Genomic DNA, 24,443 nt, shown 5'->3' with positions numbered 1-24,443 from the left:
GCAACCCACTGCAGCCCTATGTGGAGCTGTCCAGCTGGCGGGTGCTGAAATCAGAGATGATTAGGAGAAAAAGATCATTACAAAGTAAGTGACTGAGTGTTGATTGAATGAGTAAGGGAGTGACCGTGTGAAGCCTGCTCTTGCCATTTGTCCGTTTGCTCTTCGTTTGACCTCTAACATTGTTATACATCTTAAAAGTCATATTCCTATTTTTCTTTTCACTCTTTTAGGCATTTTCTTTCAAAATTGTTATTTTCAAAAGTTGCTTTGGTGACAATAAAGGCCATTGACTTGAATGAGTGAGGGAGTGAGCAGGTTAGCAGGTGTGTGAGAGATTGAGTGAGTGACCTTTGATGTTCCTTTAATTAAACATCACCATCACTTAAAATACAAAGTTAAAAATCCACACGTGGTCGCATAAACCCCTCCCCATCCACACACACACACACACACACACACACACACACACACACACACACACATACACACACACACACACACACACACACACACACACACATACACACACACACACACACACACACACACGCACACCCACCTATCCCCACACACCCCACAGAAACCAGCGGCAGCAGCAACAACCCAGCCAACAGCAGAAAACAATACAGCACACATATCCCTGCAAGGATAATAACCCCTCATGGCCTGCGAGAGAGAGGGAGGGAAAGAGGGAGGCCGAGAAAGGAAGGGAGAGGGACAGAAAAAAAGGGGCATTGAGAGAGAGAGGGAGAGAGAGAGACAGAGAGGGGGACAGAGAGAGAGGGGGAGAGAGAGACAGAGAGGGGGACAGAGAGAGAGAGGGAGAGAGAGAGACAGAGAGGGGGACAGAGAGAGAGGGAGAGAGAGAGACAGAGAGAGAGGGAGAGAGAGACAGAGAGAGAGGGGGAGAGAGAGACAGAGAGGGGGACAGAGAGAGAGGGAGAGAGAGAGACAGAGAGGGGGACAGAGAGAGAGGGAGAGAGAGAGACAGAGAGGGGGACAGAGAGAGAGGGGGAGAGAGAGACACAGACAGGGGAACAGAGAGAGAGAGGGCCACAACACATTGCACATGGCATACCTCCCGAGTCCCCACCCACCACAGCAAAACAAAACATCAGCACATAACCATACAATCCCAACATGATGGTGCATACAACAGTATCATCCAAAACAGAGCAAGCATCCATGTAGAACCTGGGGGAGGAGGGAGGGAGTAAGTGAGTGAGTGAGGGAGTGAATGAGGGAGTGAATGAGGGAGTGAATGAGGGAGTGAATGAGGGAGTGAATGAGGGAGTGAATGAGTGAGTGAGGGAGTGAGTGAATGAGGGAGGGAGGGAGTGAATGAGTGAGTGAGGGGGTGAGCGAGTGAATGGTGGAGTGAGGGAGTGACTGAGTGAGCGAAGATTTCCAATCCATAATTTCAGGTTTGGTTTTCTTCAAGACGTGATGCAGATTTTGCAGGATATGTTGTAAACCTGTCCAGCGCCGCGGGAAGAAAAAAAAAAAAGGAAAAAAATTCTAGGGGGTGCTGCAGCACCTGCAGCACCCCCTAGAATTTTTTTCCTTTTTTTTTTTTTTTTTACAAATGTAATTAAAAATATTTTGCAGTGCACTATGTTCCTTTCTTGTTTAACACGTTCACTGCCAATGACGTATTAATCCGTCAAAAATAATCCAACGGTTGACTGCCAATGACGTATTAATACATCAAAAAAATGATTTTTTTTTTTTTGACCGTGGGATGTGCATCTAACCCTTTTACATCTCTTATATAATTATTGGAGCCACCGAACGTTTACAACCCATTCCACCGACCCACTAAGTGGCGACAGTGCTCTCCTGACTAGAGGAAGGCAAGCAAAAAGCAGCCATTCTCATGAAAATGGATGGGGGAAAACGCTTTCGTTTTCGCGCTGATTGCTGCCGATGCGGGATTGCAAATTTGCATAATAGATTACAGGTGGAACACACTTTGAAACACGCAGCATAAATATGACCAGAATCGCAAAAGCTTCATCAAAGCTCTCAACCAAAACTCCAAGAAGCGAGCGAGTCCATCCAGACTTCCTCAAACAGCGGCCGCGCAGACAGGCAGCAGCAGCAGCAAAGCAGTGAGACTGGTGACAAGCTTGTGACGGCCGCTGCAGCCAAGAAGAACGCCCACGGAGGGAGGAGTTGGAAGCAGAGGGGGGTTTCCTGCTGTTATGGAGGAAATTACTGTTCAAAACTATTGTTTAGATGTCTGACGTCTTACTGATGCCAAAAATGAATGGTTAAAGTGACTGTTCTATCGAATTTCACAAAAAGCCGTTTATCTCTGAATAATTTTTCTGACGCTGAAACCATGCTGTATTCAACTGCTAATGCTTACATAACTACTAACTCTACAAACTAACTCTTTTAGACAGAGAAAGCACACATTCTATTAGTTCTTTTGAGATATTGTGTGTTCACAAAATCTTAGCAGAAAAGAATCCTCGGGTCTTGAAAGATGAGCCAGAATCCTCAAAAAACCCCTCTGGCAGAAGCCAACTACAGTAAAAAAAAAACGTCTGGCAGTGAATGTGTTAAGAATGTTTCGGGAAATGAAAATGTAGCCTATTTAAATAGAATTATCAACAATAACAATCAAGGAAGTTACATGCTTGTAGGCTAGAGAAGAAGAAGAAGTGCGCATGCACGCACATGTTGTGTTGAACCAACCAACAACCAATACGAATTGTTTAATCTGGCAATAAAGAAATGTGAACTTGACATGCTATTTTAATAGCCTACTCAAAAATGCACCTCCCACTAGACAGCAAAGAGAGGAGTCAATGTTTATTGATATATGCCATTCAGATCAGAATAATTAGTCTAGTCATTAAGTTTGCTGATAATATTTCTATCATGTTAAGTCTGTGTCATGTTAACTGGTGTATTCAGAGCAAATAGGGAGATATAGAGCATTATCATCATGCTATATATCTCCCTCTTTGCTCTGAATGAGTGAGAAAAGGAGAAAATACTGAATAATTACATCACAACAGTATCCTAATGTTAATTTAAAATGAGATATTCCTCTAAATATGGAAAAAATATATATAAAAAAAACGTCCAATTTTTTTTCGGCAGGGCCCTTGTGGGCCCCACCGAGAGTCCCTTCCTCCAAGCACCCCCTGCTTAAAATGACTTCCAGCGGCCCTGAACCTGTCCCACTTATTATGTTTGATAACACCCTGTTGATATCACCCCCCACTGTTTGCCTTATTTACTGCCTTATTTGCTTTAATTACATACATAAGTATTACTGTTGTGACTATGTACCTACTGTACTTGCACTGTAATAGAGCCCTAGCATAAGAATTCCACAGTGTGTACTTGTACAACAGAGTGACAATAAATATCTTGAATCTTGAGATATGTGATTTCAAGTTTGGTGTAGCCTTAAGCCCTGGTTCACACCATAGGCATTCAAGCTTCGTCCAGTCAGGCGCGTCCATTCATAAGCTTCAGCAGGCGTGCAGCGTAGCTTCACTTCAGCGTGGCGTGGCGTGCAGCTGATGTGATCGCTCTCGCCTGTTAAGAAGGACGCTGAAATGAATCTGCCTTTGCACTGCCTAGCTTCAGCGTAGCTTCGTTGTATGGTGTGTTGGTCGGGCTGTAATGGTGAAAAATATGGTACTCAACTGGCCTTGTCTTATTGGTTGGTCTCTTTCCAGGTATCGCCAGAAGATTGCAAATCATATAGGATGATCCATATACAACGAAGGGAAGCGGTTTTTCCAGCAACTTGTCCGATTTGGCTGGTGCTTTCCTATCGCTTCATATGTACTGTAGCCTGCTGCAGGTTGCCCTCCATCATGTGGTTTGCAAACAAGCCAATGGTCAATGGTCCCGCCCCTTGACATGACGGCACCTGAAAACAAGCTATAGAGAGTGACATCACAGAGGAAAGAGACCAGCCAACAAGAGAAAGCCAGTTCAGTACCCTGTTTTTCACCTATAGACGGTTTTCACCAGAGCGCAACCCCACAGCACTTCCTTTTTTTCAGCATTCGGCAAACTGCAGAAATATTCACTCGACATCGTTACTTTTGTTTTCGCCGCTCAGCTGTATAGACGGTTTTCACGGAATGGTCAGTCCTGCACTTGAATGTTTTTTTTCTTTTATGTCCATAGCAAACACTGCAACAGGAAGTGAGCGGGGGTTCAATTTAGAATGTTTTTGTTGTCAAGTTAAAACCGTCTATAGGTGTCAGGCTAACAACAAACAAACATGGGGTTGGGTGCAGTTACACTTTAATCTCTTTCACCCCCCCCCCCCCGCTCTTTCTGTCTATATATCTCTTCCCCCCCATAGCCAATCTCTCAAAGGCTTCTCTCCTAACAGTGTTTGAGCAGACAGTGACACGTAAATGGTAAATGGCCTAAATGGTAAATGGCCTGCAATTATATAGCACTTTTATCCAAAGCGCTTTACAGTCAGTAGGTACGTTCACCCATTCACACACCGATGGTGGCAGGTTACCACGCAGGGTGGTGGCACACCAACGGGAGCAATTTGGGGTTCAGTGTCTTGCCCAAGGACACTTCGACACGCAGACTGGAGGAGCCGGGAATCGAACCACCGACCTCTTTTATCCAAAGCGATTAGTGGACGAGCCGCTCTACCTCCTGAGCTACAGCCGCCCACGTCGACACGTGATGTGCTTCTTTTTGCAGCCTAAATAAAGTTTGGGCTCGTGATGGGATTGAAATGGTACTCCTCCTCCCAGGTGTGCGTCTGTGGAACACGTTGTTCTGTTCGTAGTCTTCTCCAGGTGTGCGTCTGTGGAACACGTTGTTCTGTTCGTAGTCTTCTCCAGTATGACGAGACTTTGTTTTAGAGAGCAGAGGGAGGCGGAGCTGGGTTGTGTTAGGTTAGGTGTCTGGGGAGCTGAGCCGGGAGCCGAGGCCAACAGAGGAACAGATGAGGCCATCAACAGGCTAGACGCCCAGCTGGGACTGGCTCACCTGCTCATCTCAACCGCAAATGGAAGCCCGGATATTTCCTGGGGGAAAATGTATTGTACTTTGTTGTCAGGTTTGATTGGGGGGGAGGGGTCAGGGGGAGTGATACTCAAAGGAAATGGTGGTACTGTTTTATAGGTTAGTAGGCTAGGTAACTTTATAAGGCTTTGATTGACAAAAACACTACAGACTGGAATATATCGATTTTATTAATTGATATGGCGCAGGTAATGTTTTTTTTATCAATATTTTGAAATCAAGGAGGACTATGGATCATTTCGCAGGCTGTGTCCATATTATTTACTTGTTTCTTTCTTTCTTTATTTGCTTGCCTCTCTATTTATCTATCAATTTATTTAGATTGTATATTGATAAATGATATATAGTATATGTATAGCAGTTTGGACTCATATGGAAACAAACCTGCGAGCATGGCATGGCTCAGTCAGCATTTCCAAAAAGCCTTTACTCATGCTGTAACTGAGAGGAGACGACAAGGGGGAGGCCTGCTGAAACGTAGTATGTGTGCTGATAATGCTCTCCTCCATATTGATGTCCATTAGAAAGGTATACGGCCCCGCCTCTCCCCATCCCTCCACCTGAACCGCCCCCCCACCCACCCACACACACACACACACACACACACACGCACACGCACACACACACCAATATTCACGTGCACGGACACCCGATCCCCTTCGTCTCCTACAGTGCAGAATCAAAGATTCCCAGCACTTAGCATGGATTATTAATGGAAGGTTTGAAAGGAGAGGGAGGGAGAGACTGGTCTTCCTCTTTATGCACACTGGCATTAAGATGAATGTGTCAGAGACTCAGGGCCGGTCTCTTCCCAGAAAGCCTGCTGGTGGAAAGTGCAGCTGCACCTTTAAGTTCTGTGGAGGCAGTGTAATGAGCAGCACCGCATCACGCTGAGCAAGGACAACGGCTGTGTTCAGGCGAGTCCAAAAATGTGGCTGTTGTCGATAAGAAATAAAAGAAATAGAAATAAAGAAATTGTTGCAAGATTCTAGTATCAAGTGCATGGTACCTCCCCTAATAGTCCAATTGACATGTAGTAGGTGGTTGTTGTGCATAATTGTCTTTTAAATGTCAGTAGAAAAGCTGCACACCCTGCAAAGTGCAGGCTGCAGAGCTTTGATATGAATATTTTAGACTGTGGCCATGTGGAACCAAGCACCGCATTACGCTGAGCAAGAACAACAGCTGTGTTCAGAGGAGGCCACAAATGTGACTTGAAGCTTTTATAATATTTAAACTTCTAAGCAAAATTGCACAAGTTGCACATTCTTTCTTTTTCATTTTGTTTTGCGCTGTATTTATCCCACATGGCCTTCATTGGTATGATAACCAACTACAGGAAACCACTCCAAAATGATGCCTATAAGAAGACAGACGTAGACATGACTGTGATAGCCAGTAGTTGTATCATGTATGGAAGCATAACAAAACAAACCTTGGTAAGATGAGGTGAAATACCCCGTCAGTAGAACAGTAGCCTACAGTAGGTGAAATACCCCCTCAGCAGAACAGTAGCCTACAGTAGGTGAAATACCCCCTCAGCAGAACAGTAGCCTACAGTAGGTGAAATACCCCCTCAGTAGGACAGTAGCCTACAGTAGGTGAAATACCCCCTCAGCAGAACAGTAGCCTACAGTAGGTGAAATACCCCCTCAGTAGGACAGTAGCCTACAGTAGGTGAAATACCTCGTCAGTAGGACAGTAGCCTACAGTAGGTGAAATACCCCCTCAGTAGGACAGTAGCCTACAGTAGGTGAAATACCCCCTCAGTAGGACAGTAGCCTACAGTAGGTGAAATACCCCCTCAGCAGAACAGTAGCCTATACAGTAGGTGAAATACCCCCTCAGTAGAACAGTAGCCTACAGTAGGTGAAATACCCCCTCAGTAGAACAGTAGCCTCCAGTAGGTGAAATACCCCCTCAGCAGAACAGTAGCCTACAGTAGGTGAAATACCCCCTCAGTAGGACAGTAGCCTACAGTAGGTGAAATACCCCCTCAGTAGGACAGTAGCCTACAGTAGGTGAAATACCCCCTCAGTAGGACAGTAGCCTACAGTAGGCTGTGCAACAACAAGAGACAAGGGATTGTTTTGACTCCGGCCATTGCCAAAATCTCTAACTTTGCAGGATTACCAAAACTATGTCCACTAAGCAAGCTACTTGTGACTTCATGTGACTTTTGTTTACAAGGCCTGATTTGCTCGTAGTAGGTCAGTGTGATCCAAAATTAACCAAATACAAAAACACAACACACACACAGTGCAGAGTGAAGAAAACAACAACCAGTACATGTGACCGCAGCCTTAAAGAAGACGACTCCATCCAAATGGCTCTGAGGTGCGCCCCCATGGGGAGTAGTGCTGCTGGAAACACCTCTGCGTCTCCTTATCACAAACAGCCTTAAATTGGCACGTTACAGAGATCCAGCTGCTATTTTGTTAGTTTATCTCAAGGGGCGTCCTCATCGGTGTTTTCCCCTGGTGTGTTTTTACTCTTCTTCCTGTGCCCCGCTCTGTCCCCGCGGGCCCATCCGTGCGTCAGCAAGTTGCTCAGCGCTCGCCCAGCCTGCTATCTCTTTATCAGCTCCTCTGCCTCTCCTCAGCCTGCTATCTCTTTATCAGCTCCTCTGCCTCTCTCCTCAGCCTGCTATCTCTTTATCAGCTCCTCTGTCTCTCTCCTCAGCCTGCTATCTCTTTATCAGCTCCTCTGCCTCTCTCCTCAGCCTGCTATCTCTTTATCAGCTCCTCTGCCTCTCTCCTCAGCCTGCTATCTCTTTATCAGCTCCTCTGCCTCTCTCCTCAGCCTGCTATCTCTTTATCAGCTCCTCTGCCTCTCTCCTCAGCCTGCTATCTCTTTATCAGCTCCTCTGCCTCCTCAGCCTGCTATCTCTTTATCAGCTCCTCTACCTCTCTCACAGCCTGCTATATCTTTATCAGCTCCTCTGCCTCTCTCCTCAGCCTGCTATCTCTTTATCAGCTCCTCTACCTCTCTCACAGCCTGCTATATCTTTATCAGCTCCTCTGCCTCTCTCCTCAGCCTGCTATCTCTTTATCAGCTCCTCTGCCTCCTCAGCCTGCTATCTCTTTATCAGCTCCTCTACCTCTCTCCCAGCCTGCTATATCTTTATCAGCTCATCTACCTCTCTCCTCAGCCTGCTATCTCTTTATCAGCTCCTCTGCCTCCTCAGCCTGCTATCTCTTTATCAGCTCCTCTACCTCTCTCCCAGCCTGCTATATCTTTATCAGCTCATCTACCTCTCTCCTCAGCCTGCTATCTCTTTATCAGCTCCTCTGTCTCTCTCCTCAGCCTGCTATCTCTTTATCAGCTCCTCTGCCTCTCCGTACTATTTTGTCAAATACAAAATTAACTCATCAAGGAGCAACTCAGATGTTATTTAGATGTTTTCCTTAACCCTACTTGTTTGAGTCATAGAGGGGAATAGCAAGGATGCTGTGTGTGTGTGTGTGTGTGTGTGTGTGTGTGTGTGTGTGTGTGTGTGTGCGTGTGCGTGTGCGTGTGCGCGTGTGCGTGCGTGCATGTGTGTGTGTGTGTGTGTGTGTGTGTGTGTGAATTATTACCTATACAACTTGAGGGAGCACTGTGCGCACCCTGTTCACTGTATTTGCTCTGTATCACATTCCCATCACAAAGCTGAGTCCATTAGAACAAGAGCCTTTGTTTGAATCAGAAGTTGCTGGGTTGTGTTTGGTTGGCTGAGGATGTGGGCCGGCCTTTGTCCCGTGGGCGCCTCCATGTCCCTTAACGGACTCAAACCATATCCACATGCCTGCGTCTTCACTGCAGCCTGGGGGAGCGTATTAATGCCTCTGCTAATCCGATTAACATTAACAATCCCACAGGGGAAATCACTGCACATCTGCAACACACAGATAATTGTGTTGCCTCAGATGTTTGTTGTTTTTGTGTTGTTGGTGTTGTTGTTGTTGTTGTTGGTTGCCTTTTATGTCTTTGGAAGACCATCAGTGTTTTGTCTGTTGGGCACTATTTCAACGCATTTCTAGGTCTTTATAGCGAACATGGCTGGATGCCCTCCTTGTCCCAAGGCCAAGTCGTTCGCAGGATGAGATATTTTCTTGAGTCATGCCAATGTTGTAGACTGACAAATGCAGGGTTTCAGTCCACTGTGGCATCTCTGCTCTGAATAGCGTGTGTGTCCGTCAAACAGACACACTGACAGCACACAGCCTGTCTGCAAGATTCCCTGCCTACCAACATGAGGGTCACAGGTTCGAGCCCCCGTGTTACCTCCGGCTTGGTCGGGCATCCATACAGGCACAATTGGTCTTGTCTGCTAGTGCCTCCTCTGGTCAGTCGGGGCGCCTGTCCAGGGGGTTAGGAATAGTGTGATCCTCCCACACGCTACATCCTGCTGGTGAAACTCCTCACTGTCAGGTGAAAAGAAGTGGCTGGCAACTGCACATGTATCGGAAGAAGCATGTGCTAGTCTACAACTCTACCCAGATCGACAGAGGTGGTGGAGCAATGACCGGGACCACAGGGGCAATTGGTCAAATACAATTGGGATGGAAAAATGGGGACGGGGACTTGATTTAGTAATAAGTAGTAAGTAAATAAAAGAAATTAACAATCCGTTATCTTCCCAGGTCATCAAATACCGCCGCCACAGACACTAAAGGGTGCCTTTCCATACGTGTATAAGTCGGTAGGCTAGCTATCAGACGCCGAGGGGTGTGACAACAAAGCGGTGATACTGTATCTGACAACCTGGGAATGTGAACGGACTGCACACTCTGCGCAGTGTTGTTGGCTGGAGGCTACACACCCCATGTGGGGGTAGCTGCCCAGAAACGTCCCGACCACTGCAATACAGCCAGAGAGCAGGGTCTATGCAGATAAATACAGCCCCACATACTTCTAGTGTGTCATAAATGATGATTGAGAGTGATTACTTTTGTATGAGTCTATACAGTTTTTGTTGTTGTTTTTGTTGTTGTTGTTGTTGTTGTGTTATGCAGGAAAATCCTGCATAGTATGCCTTTAAATGTCTTTAAGCACCTTGTTCTGTCCTACCTAAAATCGACCTTGGACCCACTCCTTGACCCCCAGCAGTTCGCCTACAGAGCAGGTCTGTAGATGAAGCAATAAACATGGCCCTCCACTACATTCTCGCGCACGTGGACACCACAGGAACCTATGCCAGGGTCCTGTTTGTGGAATTTAGCTCAGCCTTTGACATGATCCTGGGCCTGCTGCATGAGAAGCTCTCCCAGCTGGCTGTGCCTGAGTCCATCTGCAGATGGTCCACAGACTTCCTAACCCTAATGAACAGGAAGCAGCACGTAAGACTGGGGAAGTATATTACTGACACCCGGACCATCAGCACCGGAGCTGCCCACACCAACAGCTGTACCTCCAGCCATCAGTCCATCAAGCTCATGAAATTCTCAGATGACACCACCCTCATAGGTCACCCCCCCCCCCCTTCCCCCATCACCCTGGGTGACTCCCCAGTCAACACTGTGGATGGAGTCCTTTCACTTCCTGGGCTCAACAATCACCCAGGACCTGAAATGGGAGTCGAACATCAAAGCTCTCACCAAGAAGGCACAAGAGAGGATGTACTTTCTTCGGCAACTGAGAAAGTTCAAGGTGCCAAAGGCAGCATTGGCTCTTTTCTACACCTCCACCGCCGAGTCCATCCTCACCTCCTCCATCACCGCCTGGATGCTGCCCGCAAGGAGATCTCCAGACTGCAGCGCATCATCCGCTCAGCTGAAAAGGTGGTCGGGTGTAGCCTGCCATCCATTCAGGACCTACACACTGCCAGGATGCTAAAGCGGTCTCAGAAAATGATGGCCGACCCCACCCATCCCGGACATAAACTCTAAAGGGGCCTCCCCCATGGCAGAAGACTGATGTCTTGACTTGCAGTGCCAGAAACCTCCCATGGCATCACAGGGATAGCTTCTACCCAACTGCTATCTGCCTCTTCTTTGACACTCGAAAGCCCCCACCCCGATGCCCCCGAGCAAACCAGCTCTGCAATGACCATCAGCACCACACATAAACCAGAAACTAAAAGTGGGGGGCTGTCTGCAATAGTACATTATTACAGAAATTATTACAAATTAAATATCAGTATCATGTAGAAATGCATTCTCATACCTAATCATTAAAAATATTTTTTTTTCATGAAGATTGTAATTGTTTGCAAATGATTTGGTGGCCCACTTGCAATACCTTTGCGGCCCACAGGTTGGGAAAGGCTGCATTAAACCTTACATCTCTGGTCAGATACAATACACACAGTACTATATTATGCCAATGCCGCCCATGCTTAATTGCTGGACTTGTTTGCAAGTACGACTAGAAAGGACATTACAGCACCACTTAGGCCTGAACCCTACAGCCATTTCAATCAGGAGAGACTAGTGAATGAATTAAATAATATTTATTACAATAGCAAAGTGAATGATGCATTACAGAAAGTATGATGAGAACTAGGTATTGTTAATAGTCTTTGGGTGCTTAGATACCACAGGGAGATATTGAGATAGAGCTGCATCAGCCCAGAGCAGCGGCAAGTTATTTCCCCCTGTAGAATGTACTGGTGGTGGTGATGGTGATGGTTCTCCTTCTGAGACTGATTAGACTCTTCAGACTGAAGGATCTGATGACTCTGATGGGTCTGCGAAGACTGGGTGGAGAGGGGGAGGGGGAGGGTGTGAGACTGACAGCAAGAGTTGAGAGTCTGAATGGAATAGAAAAAAGCATACCGTATTTAAGTGGACAGCAGCATAGCAATGTGCATAGCATAGCAATGTGCTTAATGGAGGTGTGCGGGGTGAGAGGTGATGTGACGCTTTGCTATTGGTTAAATGAGACCAGGAAGCAAACAGCTGATTATTCTATTGAAGCCCGGAAGTTGACAGGCTTATTTTGAGCATGTGAGCAGATTTGAAGGGGTGGAGAAATAACAAGTGAACTGAGGAAGCGTATTAGCGTAAAGTGCAGATGATAGTCTTCCTGACTGAACTTCCGTTAGAACTTCATGTGTTTGAGACAGAGAGAGGCAGTGAGTCAGTGAGTGGGCAGCTCACCCTGTGCTCATTAACCATGTTTCTCTGGCACATTCTGCTCCCCTCACTGAGCCCCTGGGAGCGGGTCTCAGACACTCTGTTTGCCCTGTGACTTTACTGCGCCATGATGGGTTATATCGCCACTTTCAACTGCCAAAGAATGTGGAACAATACGGTTCAGTTGGATGGGTTTGATTTAATTGGGATATGAGAGATGCAAACTTTTGTTTTGTGCATGCCTCTGTAACCGATGTGATTCCTCGTGAGTCCAGTGTGGTAGCGAGTGGATTGGTTAAACTCACTCCCCCAATATAAAGGCAAGTTAATCCACTCTGCCAAGGGAGCTAGCTCTCTTGGTGCAGTGGTTAACTTGTCGGATTCCCAAGCCGAAGGTCGGCGGTTCGTAACCACTCCTGGGCAAGCCCTTAACATGGGTTGCTGCAATTACCACCTACACAACGCCGTTACACCTCCAACCTTTGATATCATTTCACCCTTTCAGACTCTTGTGATATTTCAATAACCAATAGTAACCAAACGCTATTGTCATCCAGCATACAGTTTAAGCAACACCAGCAGTGTTAGTGCTGCATCCTACCTGTAAAATTAGACAACACCACAATATATTGCATACAAATAAGGTTGAGCTGGAATCTTACTGTGAGCTTTATTGAGTTGGGGGGAGGCAGTTAAGCAAATTAAACCAACAGACTTGCTCAGCTGATCACTCACTCACACCCAGGGCTCTTGAGGAAAGTGTGGTGCCAGATGCTCTCTGGACTGATGGGAGGCCACACAGCGAATGAGTGCCTCATTCTCAATGACAGCTCTCTGTTGTCAGTACCCTTTGCCCTGTAGCCTGTACTACGAAGCTAGTTTAATGCCTTATCCGAGTAAGTTTGAGTTTAAACCTGGTTTAGCCGTACTACAAAGCAAGTTAACTTTCAATCACCATGGCAACTGACGCTGCAAAGCTAACCTGGTCGCGACCAGGTTAGCTTCAGAGGATAAGATCAAAATCCATGAGAGACCCATATAATATCGGCTCTCTGCAGTCACTCACCATTCATAAGATCGCCATATGAAAAATAGATTGCAGTCAACTGAGAATAGAACAAGCAAAACATTCGTGGCTCTGTAGGCTACATAATTAAATTAAGCCTACTTACCACTTTATGTCTTAACAGCTCAACGATGCGTGGAGAAATATGATCACTATTAATCACCGCGGCGCATATCATGAACGGACCCTCAAATGGAGTGAGGGTGATATTCTCCTACATGCCAGAAAAGCCTATACATATAATATAGATGGATAAATATGGGATAGCCCCAATACTAAATATGCAGGCTATTCTTGCATCTTTCAGCTGGAACTGTGTCCTGTAGGCTGTATGCCAATATATGAGCAAAAATAGGCTAGTTTTTATCAATGATAACTATGCCCGCATCGTCTCAATTCAGTTCAGCAGTTTTCTCTTTTATAGTAGGCTATTAGGCTTTATACTAGGCTATTTTATATATGAATTATTCGATCAGTGCAACCACACACATGAGTGATAGAGATCATTATTCATTGACCATGCGTTTCTAAATCTATGGTCTAAATAGGCTTACAGATTGTGGAAATGTATAGACTGAGATTACACTTTTACATTTGTTGCTGCTGCCTGTATCAATGCAGCTGTATCAGACAGAAATCGCTGATCAAAGTAAATCAAATGACTGATGTGAATACAAGCTGCTGCTTTAGACAGCCCTTCAGCAGACTATCCAACGCGGATTTTCATTCTGACATTAAATCGCGGATACATTAAATATCCGCAAAAATCTCTGATCACACTGTGGCTGCGCTGAATGAGGAAATGGGTGTGGAAATGGGTGTGGGCGTGGATCAACTCAGCTGTTCATAATGTGATTGGCTAGCGCACCTCTTTCGCGTGGACGCGCGCCTGTGCACGAGCGAAAAACGTGCGCGTGCACAGGCAGATCCCAGGTCCGCTTACCTAGTAGAAAACCAGCGTCGTAGTATCAGTTAACTAGATAGCTTTGATCCTGTTCAGTCAAACCAGATCAAAGGGACTTATCGCGGATCTGTTAAACTAGCTTCGTAGTACAGGGTACTGGTCCACCCAGTTGGCTCCTTCTGTTTTGGCATCATGACATGCAACAGCGACTTCCTCAGATGAAAAGGACGAGTCCAATGCGCGCCGAGGGGGACTAATGATTAGCGCCAATAAACGGGACTTTATTGGCGAGAACAAAGATGGCAACAACCAAAATGCCAAACTGGAGGCTTCAAAATGGGAGTCCACAATCCAATATGTGACATCACTCTGTCTATCTCTTTTTACAGTCTATGGTTTTGATTGTGACATTTCAATATATGCGTTAAAATTCCCTTTGAAAGTTGGATGGAAAATTGTTGATGGTGTTAGGGGAAACATTTCTAGAATTGTGGGAGTGGAGAAATACTGAAGATTGAGTGACTGACGGGTGGCTACGTATTTTTTATTTTTCACTCTGTAAAACATCTAATTTCTTTACAATGACAGCCTATGTTATTGGTTCTCTGTTATATGTGAATTATAGAAAATAGAATTATACAAATATTTACGCACACTCTCTTCCTTTTGCAGGTTGTGATTCTCTATTTCCAGCCAAGTGTATTCCGCTGTATCCTGCTGAGATGGGTTCGACTGCTAGGTTTTGCTACCGTCTATGGAACACTGACTCTCAAGTTGTATAGGTAATGATTCTCTCTCTCACACACACACACACACACACACACACACACACACACACACACACACACACACACACGCAGCACACGCAGCACAAACAACTGCACATACCCATTTATCCAGCATTGTTAGCCATCCCAGGAAACTCCTATCGGATTACAGTAACCTCTTTAAATGCAATTACACTACGTCTTACGCCTTAATTCCTTGCGCTGTAAAAGAGCCTTACTGTATGAAGTGTTGAGGCAGCATGTTTCTCGGCTACTTCATCACCGGGCCCCACGCTACTGTACATGTTTAGGGGCGGATTCACTGCCTCGTTAAGCGTGGTGAAGAATTGACAAGTTAAAGTAATTAGGAAAACACGGGGCTGTTTTGGCCCCTCAAATGGTCTCCATATATATCATGGTATCGAACGATGGCTGGCAGAACCAGAGAGATGAATGTGTGTGAGAGCGGAGGAAGGGGACGACCTGGGAGAGGATGGCTGTAGGATACAGTGAGGGGAGGAGGAGAGGGGGGGTTAGCCAGCCAGCCTGAATAGCTGATAATGAGACAGGAGTATTTAAGGTGCAAAGCAATGCACTTGAAATTGTTCATCTGTGGGGCTTTTTGTCAGGCAGATCTGTCAAAACAAAAAGTGTAATCTAGATGCTGATGAAGGTGGTTAGTTTGAGTTTGAGTTTGAGTTTGAGTTTAACTTTATTGTCCCATAGGGAAATTTGTCTTAGGCATTTGTACAGCAGCAATAGGGCGTGACAAACGTAACAGACAGTACAGTACAATCCAAAAAGGTTCATAGTGTCTATACTTTACTTAGATTGATAGGTTTTCTTTTATATCACGTTTATATTTTAAGACACGTCACACACCATCTAGTGACACCTCTGAAGAAGACGGAAGTATTACCGTCGAAACATGTCAGGTAGGAACACAAACCTGTGTCTGATATAAAAGAAAACCTATCAATCTAAGACAGTACAGTACATCTGAAGACAAACAGCGCGTAAACAAGAGGACAACATAGTCAGACATGATGCAGCCTGGGCTACGAGTTAACAACTCTACCTAACCACGTATTGCACTTCAGTATTCAATATTGCACTTCAAGTATTGCACAATTCCAAAACCGCATTTCAAACCAAAACCATCATAAAACCATAGTTACTTAAACTAAAAACATTAAAACCACAGTAAAGGGTAAAAAAAATAAAAAGATAAAATGATAAAATGAAATAAAATGAATATAAACTAACTAAGGCAAGATAAATATCACATGACCAGATGTGGTAGTGCGAGTGTGAGCGAGGTAAACGCTTAGAGGTCAACATAATGGCACGGATACATTTTTCATAGGGGCGGGGCCTAATGGCTGGCCATGTGTTTGATCACAGTTTTACAGTCTCCGTATTTGTCTGCAAGTTGAAAGAATAACTGCTCTTCATTACGTTGCATTTAAGATGTTAAACTCTCTGCTGTGTTGCATTATAAAGGAGACACATTAACACACTGTGATAGCACACTGATATCTACATTTTCAACGGTCTAAAACATCCGATTTTGGCATCAGTCTCTCAGAATCAAAGGGCGAGGGCTTCTTTCTAGACTCACCATTTTGCACCAACGTTCTCACAATTCACATTTTTTCCCCTCGGAATACTGATTTTTTTTTTTTTTTTTTTTCAGATTTCTGATATTGAACTCAGAATTTTAACTATTTTTTTTCCCCAGGTGACCCCATTTCAATTCCACGCGACCCCAAGATTGGGAACCACTGCAGTACAGTATACAGTAAATAGTAAATAGTAAATCTTCGTCTTCTTCTTCTCCTCCTCCTTTAACCCCACCATAGGGTCCTGAAGGTGTTCTTGTCGCGCACGGCCCAGAGGATCCCCTACATGACCAGCTGGCGGGTGCTGCGTCTACTGGCCATTATCCTGCTGATCGTCGTCTGGTTCCTGGTGGCCTGGACCTCCGCCGTCTGCCACAACCTAGACAGGAAGCTGGCCCTCATCGACGTGGGATACACGCCCCGCGGCCTTCAGTTCAGCATGTGCCTGCTGGACCGCTGGGACTACATGATGGCTGTCGGTAGGCCCTGTTACCACCTCCATAGGGTGACAGATTTATATACACTACTGCTACTTACTATTCTCCACATTTTAGAATAATAGTCAAAACAAACACTGATGAATGGAATAATGCAGTGGCCAAAAAAGTGTTAAACAAATCAAAAGTATCTTATATTTTAGATTCTTTAAAGTCACTTTGTCTAAGAAACACTAAAGCGTCTAAGCATAAGCCTTTGGATCAAAATGTCTTTGATTGGTAGTGTAGGTCGCGCTCTCGCTTGCCAGTCATTTTTTGATATCTTGATCTTTACATGCCCTCAACGGCCCTCACCCGTTGAATAATATGTGTTCTGTGTGACCATACTGTAGCATCTACTGCATAGTGTCCATCCTGCTGTGAGGAGCACACAGAGTTCCATGTGACCATACTGTAGCATCTACTGCATAGTGTCCATCCTGCTGTGAGGAGCACACAGAGTTCCATCAAACCTGACAGTCCCTCAGTTCAAGCGGCATTTAAATGTCAAAATAACGGTGACAGATTTTCATGGGGAAAGCGGCGCATTTATTGCCGTGGAGCCGGCGGCTGTCCGGGAAACACATGGGGTTACATAGGGTTGCCATGGAGGTGTGTGGGGATTTATTAAACGTTTGAAGGGCCTGCAACAACTCCATCTGCAATCATCTGTCATCTGGCGGGCCAGAGGATACAACCGTGACTGTTACAAATGAGTTCCATAGCTTTTATTGGACACCGTTTTTCTGTATACCTGTGCTGTACAATCTTTAGTACTGACGTCCATCAGAGCGCCGAACCGTGAGCCGGCCGGCCGGCCGGCGGCTGTCAGTGCTGCACAATGTGATGTGGTCTACTGAAAGGGTAGCAAGTAGGCAACCGTGAAATCGGACAAATCTCACTACTATAATAAGGCGACCGGGGGTTCCGTGCTGCGGCGGCACACAGTTGCTCAACTGCGCATGGTCAGAACGGCGCTAGAAATTAGCGCGATATTTCTAGTCAAGATAAAAGGTTGTTTTTTGAAGAAAGAAATTCCCCTTTCTTTTTTCATATTAGGCTACGCAATATATGTTATACGCAATATAAGCTATACGCAATATAAGTTATATGCAATATAAGTTATATGCAATTTAAGTAACTCAATATAAGTTTTAGGATCACTAAATAAATTGTTAGCAAACTAAGCTTGTTCAGGGCAAACCAAGCTTGTAGTAGTACAAACATTCAAAATTTAGCATATCCTCTTCTTTCCCCCCCCCAATATTTTATTTTACGTTTTCAGAACATAAAAAAAAGAAGAAGAAAAAAGAACAGGAATAAAGAAGAGAGAAAGAGAGAAAACAAAATACATATATACATACATTCAGCATTACAATGCTTCAAAGTGGTGCTACCAGTCGTGTCAAATGCTTGTCTGACTGTGTCAGTTATCGTTTTTATCCTCATCAAAATAAATCAGGAACGGGTCCCAGATAACTAAAAATGTCCTCAATGAATTGGTCCTCTGGAACCTGAGTCTCTACATACAGTATGTATAATTGAGACCATGTCTGTCAGCCACAGCTGAAAAGAAGGTGGAGAGGAGGACTTCCATTCCTTCAGAATTAGTTTCTTGGCAACAGTCATTCCCTGTGTCAGAGATTGCTGCATGGCCATTGGGAGGAGCAAAGAGGACTCCGAGCAGCCGAAGATGGCGAGTTCCGCCTCCAGTTGGAAGGTTATTTTGTAGGCCTTAGAGTACCAGTCAAATATTTTAGCCCAGAATCCTGATAGTGAAGGGCAAAACCAAAAAGCATGGGACAGTGTGCCCTCCGACACCCGACACCTATCACATAGTGGTGAGACAGAAGGATATATCTTGTGTAACCTATGCTTGGAGTAATGAAGACGGTGAGCAACTTTAAATTGGATCAGTTGATGTCTGCTATTAACTGAGCAGAGCTGGACCACAGACAGACTCCTGTCCCATATGATTTCAGACAGATCCACACGAGTTCCTCCTGCCACACCTCTCTGATCCTCTCATCCATCTCTCTTAACAAATAAACTGCCCCAGACTTTGAGGGTGGCAAAGGGCCCACACAGTCTATTATCAAGTGCTCAAATGGCTGGCTAATGGCAGGAATGGGACACAGTGGTGCTGGTTTCAGGACCTGGTTAGGCTTGTCAGTCAGCTGACATGTATGACACGTTTTAACAAACGCAGAGACTTCTTTCTTCATACGAGGCCAAAAGAAATGTCTTAGAAGCCGGTCATACGTTTTCTTCACACCGGAGTGCCCAGACTCATTATCAGCCACTTGCAACACTGACTGGCGCAATTTAACTCATTGAGTGCCAATGACGACAGCTGTCGTCATTTCAAATACTAACGTAGAGTGCCAAAGACGACGATTGTCGTCAATTGCGTTTTTTTGACGGTGGGACGTGGATCAATCCCTGATACATCTCCTGTACAAATATTGTAGCTATTGGAGGTCTATAACCTATTTTACAGATCCATTAGGTGGCGACAGTGCTGTCCAGATGAGAGAAAGTGGAGTAAAAAACAAAGAAGAAGTCGTTGTGGAAACGGAAATCGCATCGCATCCGTATGCATCCATATGCATGAAGCACACTGTAACGTTAGCTGTGCCTGCAGCAGCCAATCTGCTCCCACAATTGAGCCCCATCCGTGTCCGCTGCGATAGCCCATCCATATGATTTAGTTGCCGACACGGCGACACCAGCGTCTTTCTGAAAAGTTACATTATTCTCAGCTGGCGACACGCTGTAAAAAAGCGGGGGGATGCAGCGCACTTTTCAGTGCAGATCAAACTCAGAGCAAACCGCAGCAGAGACACTCCTCCCACCACGGAGGAGGAGGAGGAGGAGGAGGGGGGTGGGGCACGCAGGGCACTACAGCATACAACCATTGACAGTACACACAGACCCAGGCAGCAGGCTCGATGCATAGAGAGCAAACAAGCTAGAATAGGCTGTCTGATGCCCACCAGCAGTAAATCAAGACCAGCAAGAAGGTGTAGGGTCTGCGCATGCAGGGGCCAGCGCTGCTGGTTGCAGCTAAAAAATATTATTTGGCCAAACAAAATTCCTTTGTTTTCACTCTTTTATTGAAGGAAATTATTTTTGAGGTGTCATTATATCAGAAAATATTAGCTTCAGAGTCAATGATGTGCTTGAATGTTTAATTTCACAAAAGGCTCATTATCTCAGCTTCTAGAAAAAAATTGCTGTTTTTGGTTAAATCAAGCTATCTTCTCCGGCTCATAACTAAAGAACGGAAAATGGGATCAATAAACTTTTTTTTGCAGATGATAGAAGAGAGTCTCCTCGTTCTTTGTGCGTGTTCGGTGTTTACATAGTAATATCACACAATATTCTGTGGGCCTCGAGAAATCACTGAAAACACTCTGAAACTCTGGCACTGGGAGCGTCCGTTCTCCAAAAGTGGCTGGCACTCAATGAGTTAATGCAATCATCGAACAAACACACAAACCTAGAAATAAGATGCCTGGAGTTGGGAGGGGTTAACAAAACCTCAAAAAAAGCCTGTTCATCTGCGGGAGAACTTCAAAATTGTGAATCTTGGATCAGACATAATGTCTAGCTTGTATATATATAAAGATGCGTTTGGGGCAACTCAAATTCTCTCTTCAGAAGATCAAAAGATGCAAATTGGCCATCAATATACAGGTCACTGATGGAGACCAGCCCCTTTTCACTCCAGGCATGGCAAATTCTATCCGACCATGAGGGCAAAAAAGAATGATTAAAACAGATTGGTGTGTGAACAGTAGCATATCCTCTAAAACCATTTTCAGATTTCAATGTATGACACATCATTTGAAACCTTAAAATCTGCACTTCTTGAAAAATTATCTTGGCCTACTTGTTACTCAAAACACCAGCCCCAGATGGCTCAGTGTGTCGGCTACGCAGCTGACACACTGCATATCAATAGCTTCTTTGACCTGTACTTTCCTTGTGTTTACCGGCTGGTTCTCGCTCCCTTGCTTTCTAGCCGAGTTCCTCTTCCTGCTGTGGGCGGTGTACCTGTGTTACGCTGTCAGGACGGTCCCATCGGCGTTCCACGAGCCTCGCTACATGGCCATCGCCGTTCACAACGAGCTGGTCCTGTCAGCTATATTCTCTGTCATCAGGTAACACTAACCCCACTGCTGCTTTTGCCTGAGATATGTGTACTAAAATGATGCTCAAGTTACGTTTAGGCAATCACAGGAAGTATTTACATGTAAATTCGGCATGTTTCCCTGTGAGTGACACCTTACCTGACACTATCTGAGTGGTCCTGGTACAGTAAAGTCCCACCCATCTGGTACTCCAAGCAGGATAAAAAAAACACCAAAGCCAAATCACTAGAAGGATAACTATAATGATTAGGGCCCATTCACACTTACAACGATAATCATAAAGATAACTATACTGTAACTATAGAAAGATTTAAAGTGCAATGGGAGTATAACTTAAAAACAACAAAAATGTAAAAAGAATGTCTGTGTTCCCACTACGATAACTATAGAAACATCCAAAACACCATATAACAAATTGTTTTGTTCGATCTCAGTGCGATTTTTTTTTATGCAGAGACCTAAGAATATTTAAACAAGCAATTTAGAGCTCACTACAGCAATGTTTCATTTGCTGAGGAACTGATCACAGATTGCTGTGTGAATGCTTTACCAACATAATATACATATATAGATTTTTACCAATATATTTATAGTTTATAGTTATCTTCATTGTTATCCTTCTAGATGGGAATGAGCCACCCTTAAGAATTAGGCTACTAGCAAATAATGAATAGTCCAGGGATGGTCTCTGCATTTGACATAATTAAGCGTGTGTGTGTGTGTGTGTGTGTGTGTGTGTGTGTGTGTGTGTGTTCGTGTGTTCGTGTGTGTGTGTGTGTGTGTGTGTGTGTGTATGTGTGTGTATTTGTGTGTGCGTGTGTGTGTTCCACATGTTAAGTGAACCGCTACATACTTAATATCATGGCCTTTCTTTGCTGTCTGCCGCTCTCATTTTGACGTTTATGTCCTCCATTAGATTGCCTCATTTCCATGGTACAGGCTGCTGCACAGGCTCAACACCTCTGTTCATGTGGGGGTTGTCTTCATTGTATTCGGATACGCCCTCTCCCTCCATTGTGCCCGTCAAGTAGCTGCACAAAGCAGTTTCTAAATTAGATGTTTCAGCTGACAGCGCCAAAACCATTCCTAGCTGGAGCCTCCCTAATTGAGAGCTCAGCTCCATCACATTATTTACCAATTAACCATGTCAGAATGATTTATGGTTATTTTTAGATCGCATAAATGGCTGGAATCATTGGCAGCAATAGTCCAATTACAAATTAACATCCAATAAACTGCTTGTCGCCGATGTATAGCCAGATAGGTTCCTAGAATGCAGAGTTTACAGTTAAACAGTTAGGCTGTGTGTGTTGGTTTACAGTGCAGACTCAGTGTGAGGCTGCCATCTGCAGCAACTCTCCTCATAAATTGGAGTGCAGTTGCCTGGTGTGGCAAGTTGATTTGGAGTGGCCGCCACCAGAGACCGCTGCTTGGGCTTGTTAGAGGCATCCGGTGACCATTTCTGTTACTCGCAGAAGCTAGCTATGCGATCCCACAGTGACCAGTTAAAAGTCACACTTGCTTGAACGCTGCGATGGTAATCAGGTTACAGTGTGGTCCAGGTGTGAATGGGGTGCTGAGAGAAAATGAAAAGTGACTGTAATAGCTGGAGGAAGACATTTGAGCGGTGGCAATATTTCAGTCAGATGCTGCAGGCTGAGTGGAGACAGTGTGCCAAGGCTATTAAATCCTCGTGTGCTCACAAACTTAGTTTGACCTCCTTACAAAAGAGGGAGGAGGGAGGGAGGACTCCAAAGCTTTGGGACATGCCGGACCTTCACCTTATTTCCTGCCTTTAAGCTATTTCCGCAGTAACTGTTCCTTAATTAGCCATTTGCCAACTTTAACAATGTAATGAGCCTGGTAGATGACAGTTGCTGCGATATGGACTCTCCAGCGGTTGAATTAGCATTGTGCCTTCACATCGTTAGCGCGCATGAAGTTTCACTGCACTGAAAGCCTGTTAGTTCATTTGAAATAAAAGGCTGGAGCGACTCCTAGCATCATTATTGTTTCCACCAGTAATTATCTCATTTTCCATGTCGCCGCGGGATGAGCCTATTTCTGTCTGTATGTATAAATAGTCCAAATCTAGTGACCACATCAAGGTCATTGCCGTTTATTGTCAATCCAATTCCATGTATGAAGAAAATATAATATCCTCGCTGCCAAAAGAATCACTCAAGTGGAACATTATATGACTTCCACTTCAAGCAGTGGAATGGAGTGTTAGTTAATGCCTAGACAGACAGCACATAAATCTACTTTGGCTTAAGATAAGCATGTTGTCTTGTCTCTGTCTTTCCCAGCTCCATCTGTGTCTGAGGATACTGCAGTTTGAGGAAATTACATTCAGCTCTTTCACACTAATAGGAATATTATATAGCGTCATTTAGTCATACTCTACTGTAAGTGTGCACTTTTTCACAGATTTGGAATTTGACAATTAGGCATTCATTAAGATGTTCAGGTTGTCTTTGTTAACAAAATATTTTTCCGTTGTAGTGAAATAAATGTGAGAATTGATTAGGGCTGGGTATTGGTACTGGGTATCGAACTAAATAATGCAGTACGTACGTAAATAAGTACGTAATAAGTAGTATTGAAACTTCTCCAGTCAAACAATACCTGCATTCGATCCTTTTTGTGCATAGATCTCTCAAAAAAAATCAATTTGTATGGTTTTGCTTGCAGCCAATCACCGCAAGCATTCTTCGATTTAATGCGACGTGTGATTGGCCCACTACCCCTATACAACCCATACAGTCTGGGGTGGTGAAGTCAACGGTATATCCTATCGTCTTATAATAAGAATGTCTGTCTGTGAGCAGAATTGTGTCCGGCCACAACTATGCCATTTTACATGCGATCGGGCTGAATCTTTCAGGAAGTATAAAGAGCACCCCTGTGGGTGATAAAACTGAGCCGGATTTTTAAATTAGGTAAATAGGGCTGACTAAATGGCCAAAAATGGCTCATTAGTGGCCAAAATGCCTCAATACAAGTTCAGCAGCATGAGAGCTCCTGAGAGGAGCAGCACACAGGTGAGCGGAGTTTGGCTCAGCCAGTGAAGTGGACTGTGACAACCCTCTGGGGAGAGAGAGGAGAGGCTGCATGCCAACTCTGTGAGCGAGGCCTGACTACATGGCCAGTCACACAGGGACGGGTATTCTGCTAGTGTGACGGAGCTGGTAAAAAAGGTATTGAATGAAGTACTCTACTGTTGGTATCACTTTAAGGGTATGCTATCATAACTTTTTATTTTTTTTATAATATTTATTTTTGAGCAGCGAGCATTGGCGTTACAGTACAATAACAAGTGTAATTTTCTTTCTTATTTTTTACATTGAAACATCCCAACC

The 24,443-nt window shown here is 44.7% G+C and overlaps 1 protein-coding gene across 1 annotated transcript in view; it reads left to right on the top strand.

Annotated features, from left to right (window-relative positions):
• The window catches only part of gpr158a (G protein-coupled receptor 158a), a gene marked incomplete at both ends in the record, with an annotated part of 152,102 nt that overhangs the window by 83,291 nt on the left and 44,368 nt on the right, over positions 1-24,443 (top strand). The window contains 3 exons of the mRNA XM_083631880.1: positions 14,732-14,841; positions 16,689-16,927; positions 20,952-21,090. Of these exons, the coding sequence (XP_083488006.1) occupies positions 14,732-14,841; positions 16,689-16,927; positions 20,952-21,090 (488 nt within the window). The remainder of the gene's footprint in view (positions 1-14,731; positions 14,842-16,688; positions 16,928-20,951; positions 21,091-24,443) is intronic.

This window comes from Poromitra crassiceps (genome assembly GCF_964638095.1).
Source record: "Poromitra crassiceps genome assembly, chromosome: 2".
Classification (NCBI taxonomy): domain Eukaryota; kingdom Metazoa; phylum Chordata; class Actinopteri; order Beryciformes; family Melamphaidae; genus Poromitra; species Poromitra crassiceps.
This window is presented reverse-complemented; position numbering and strand designations above follow the sequence as displayed.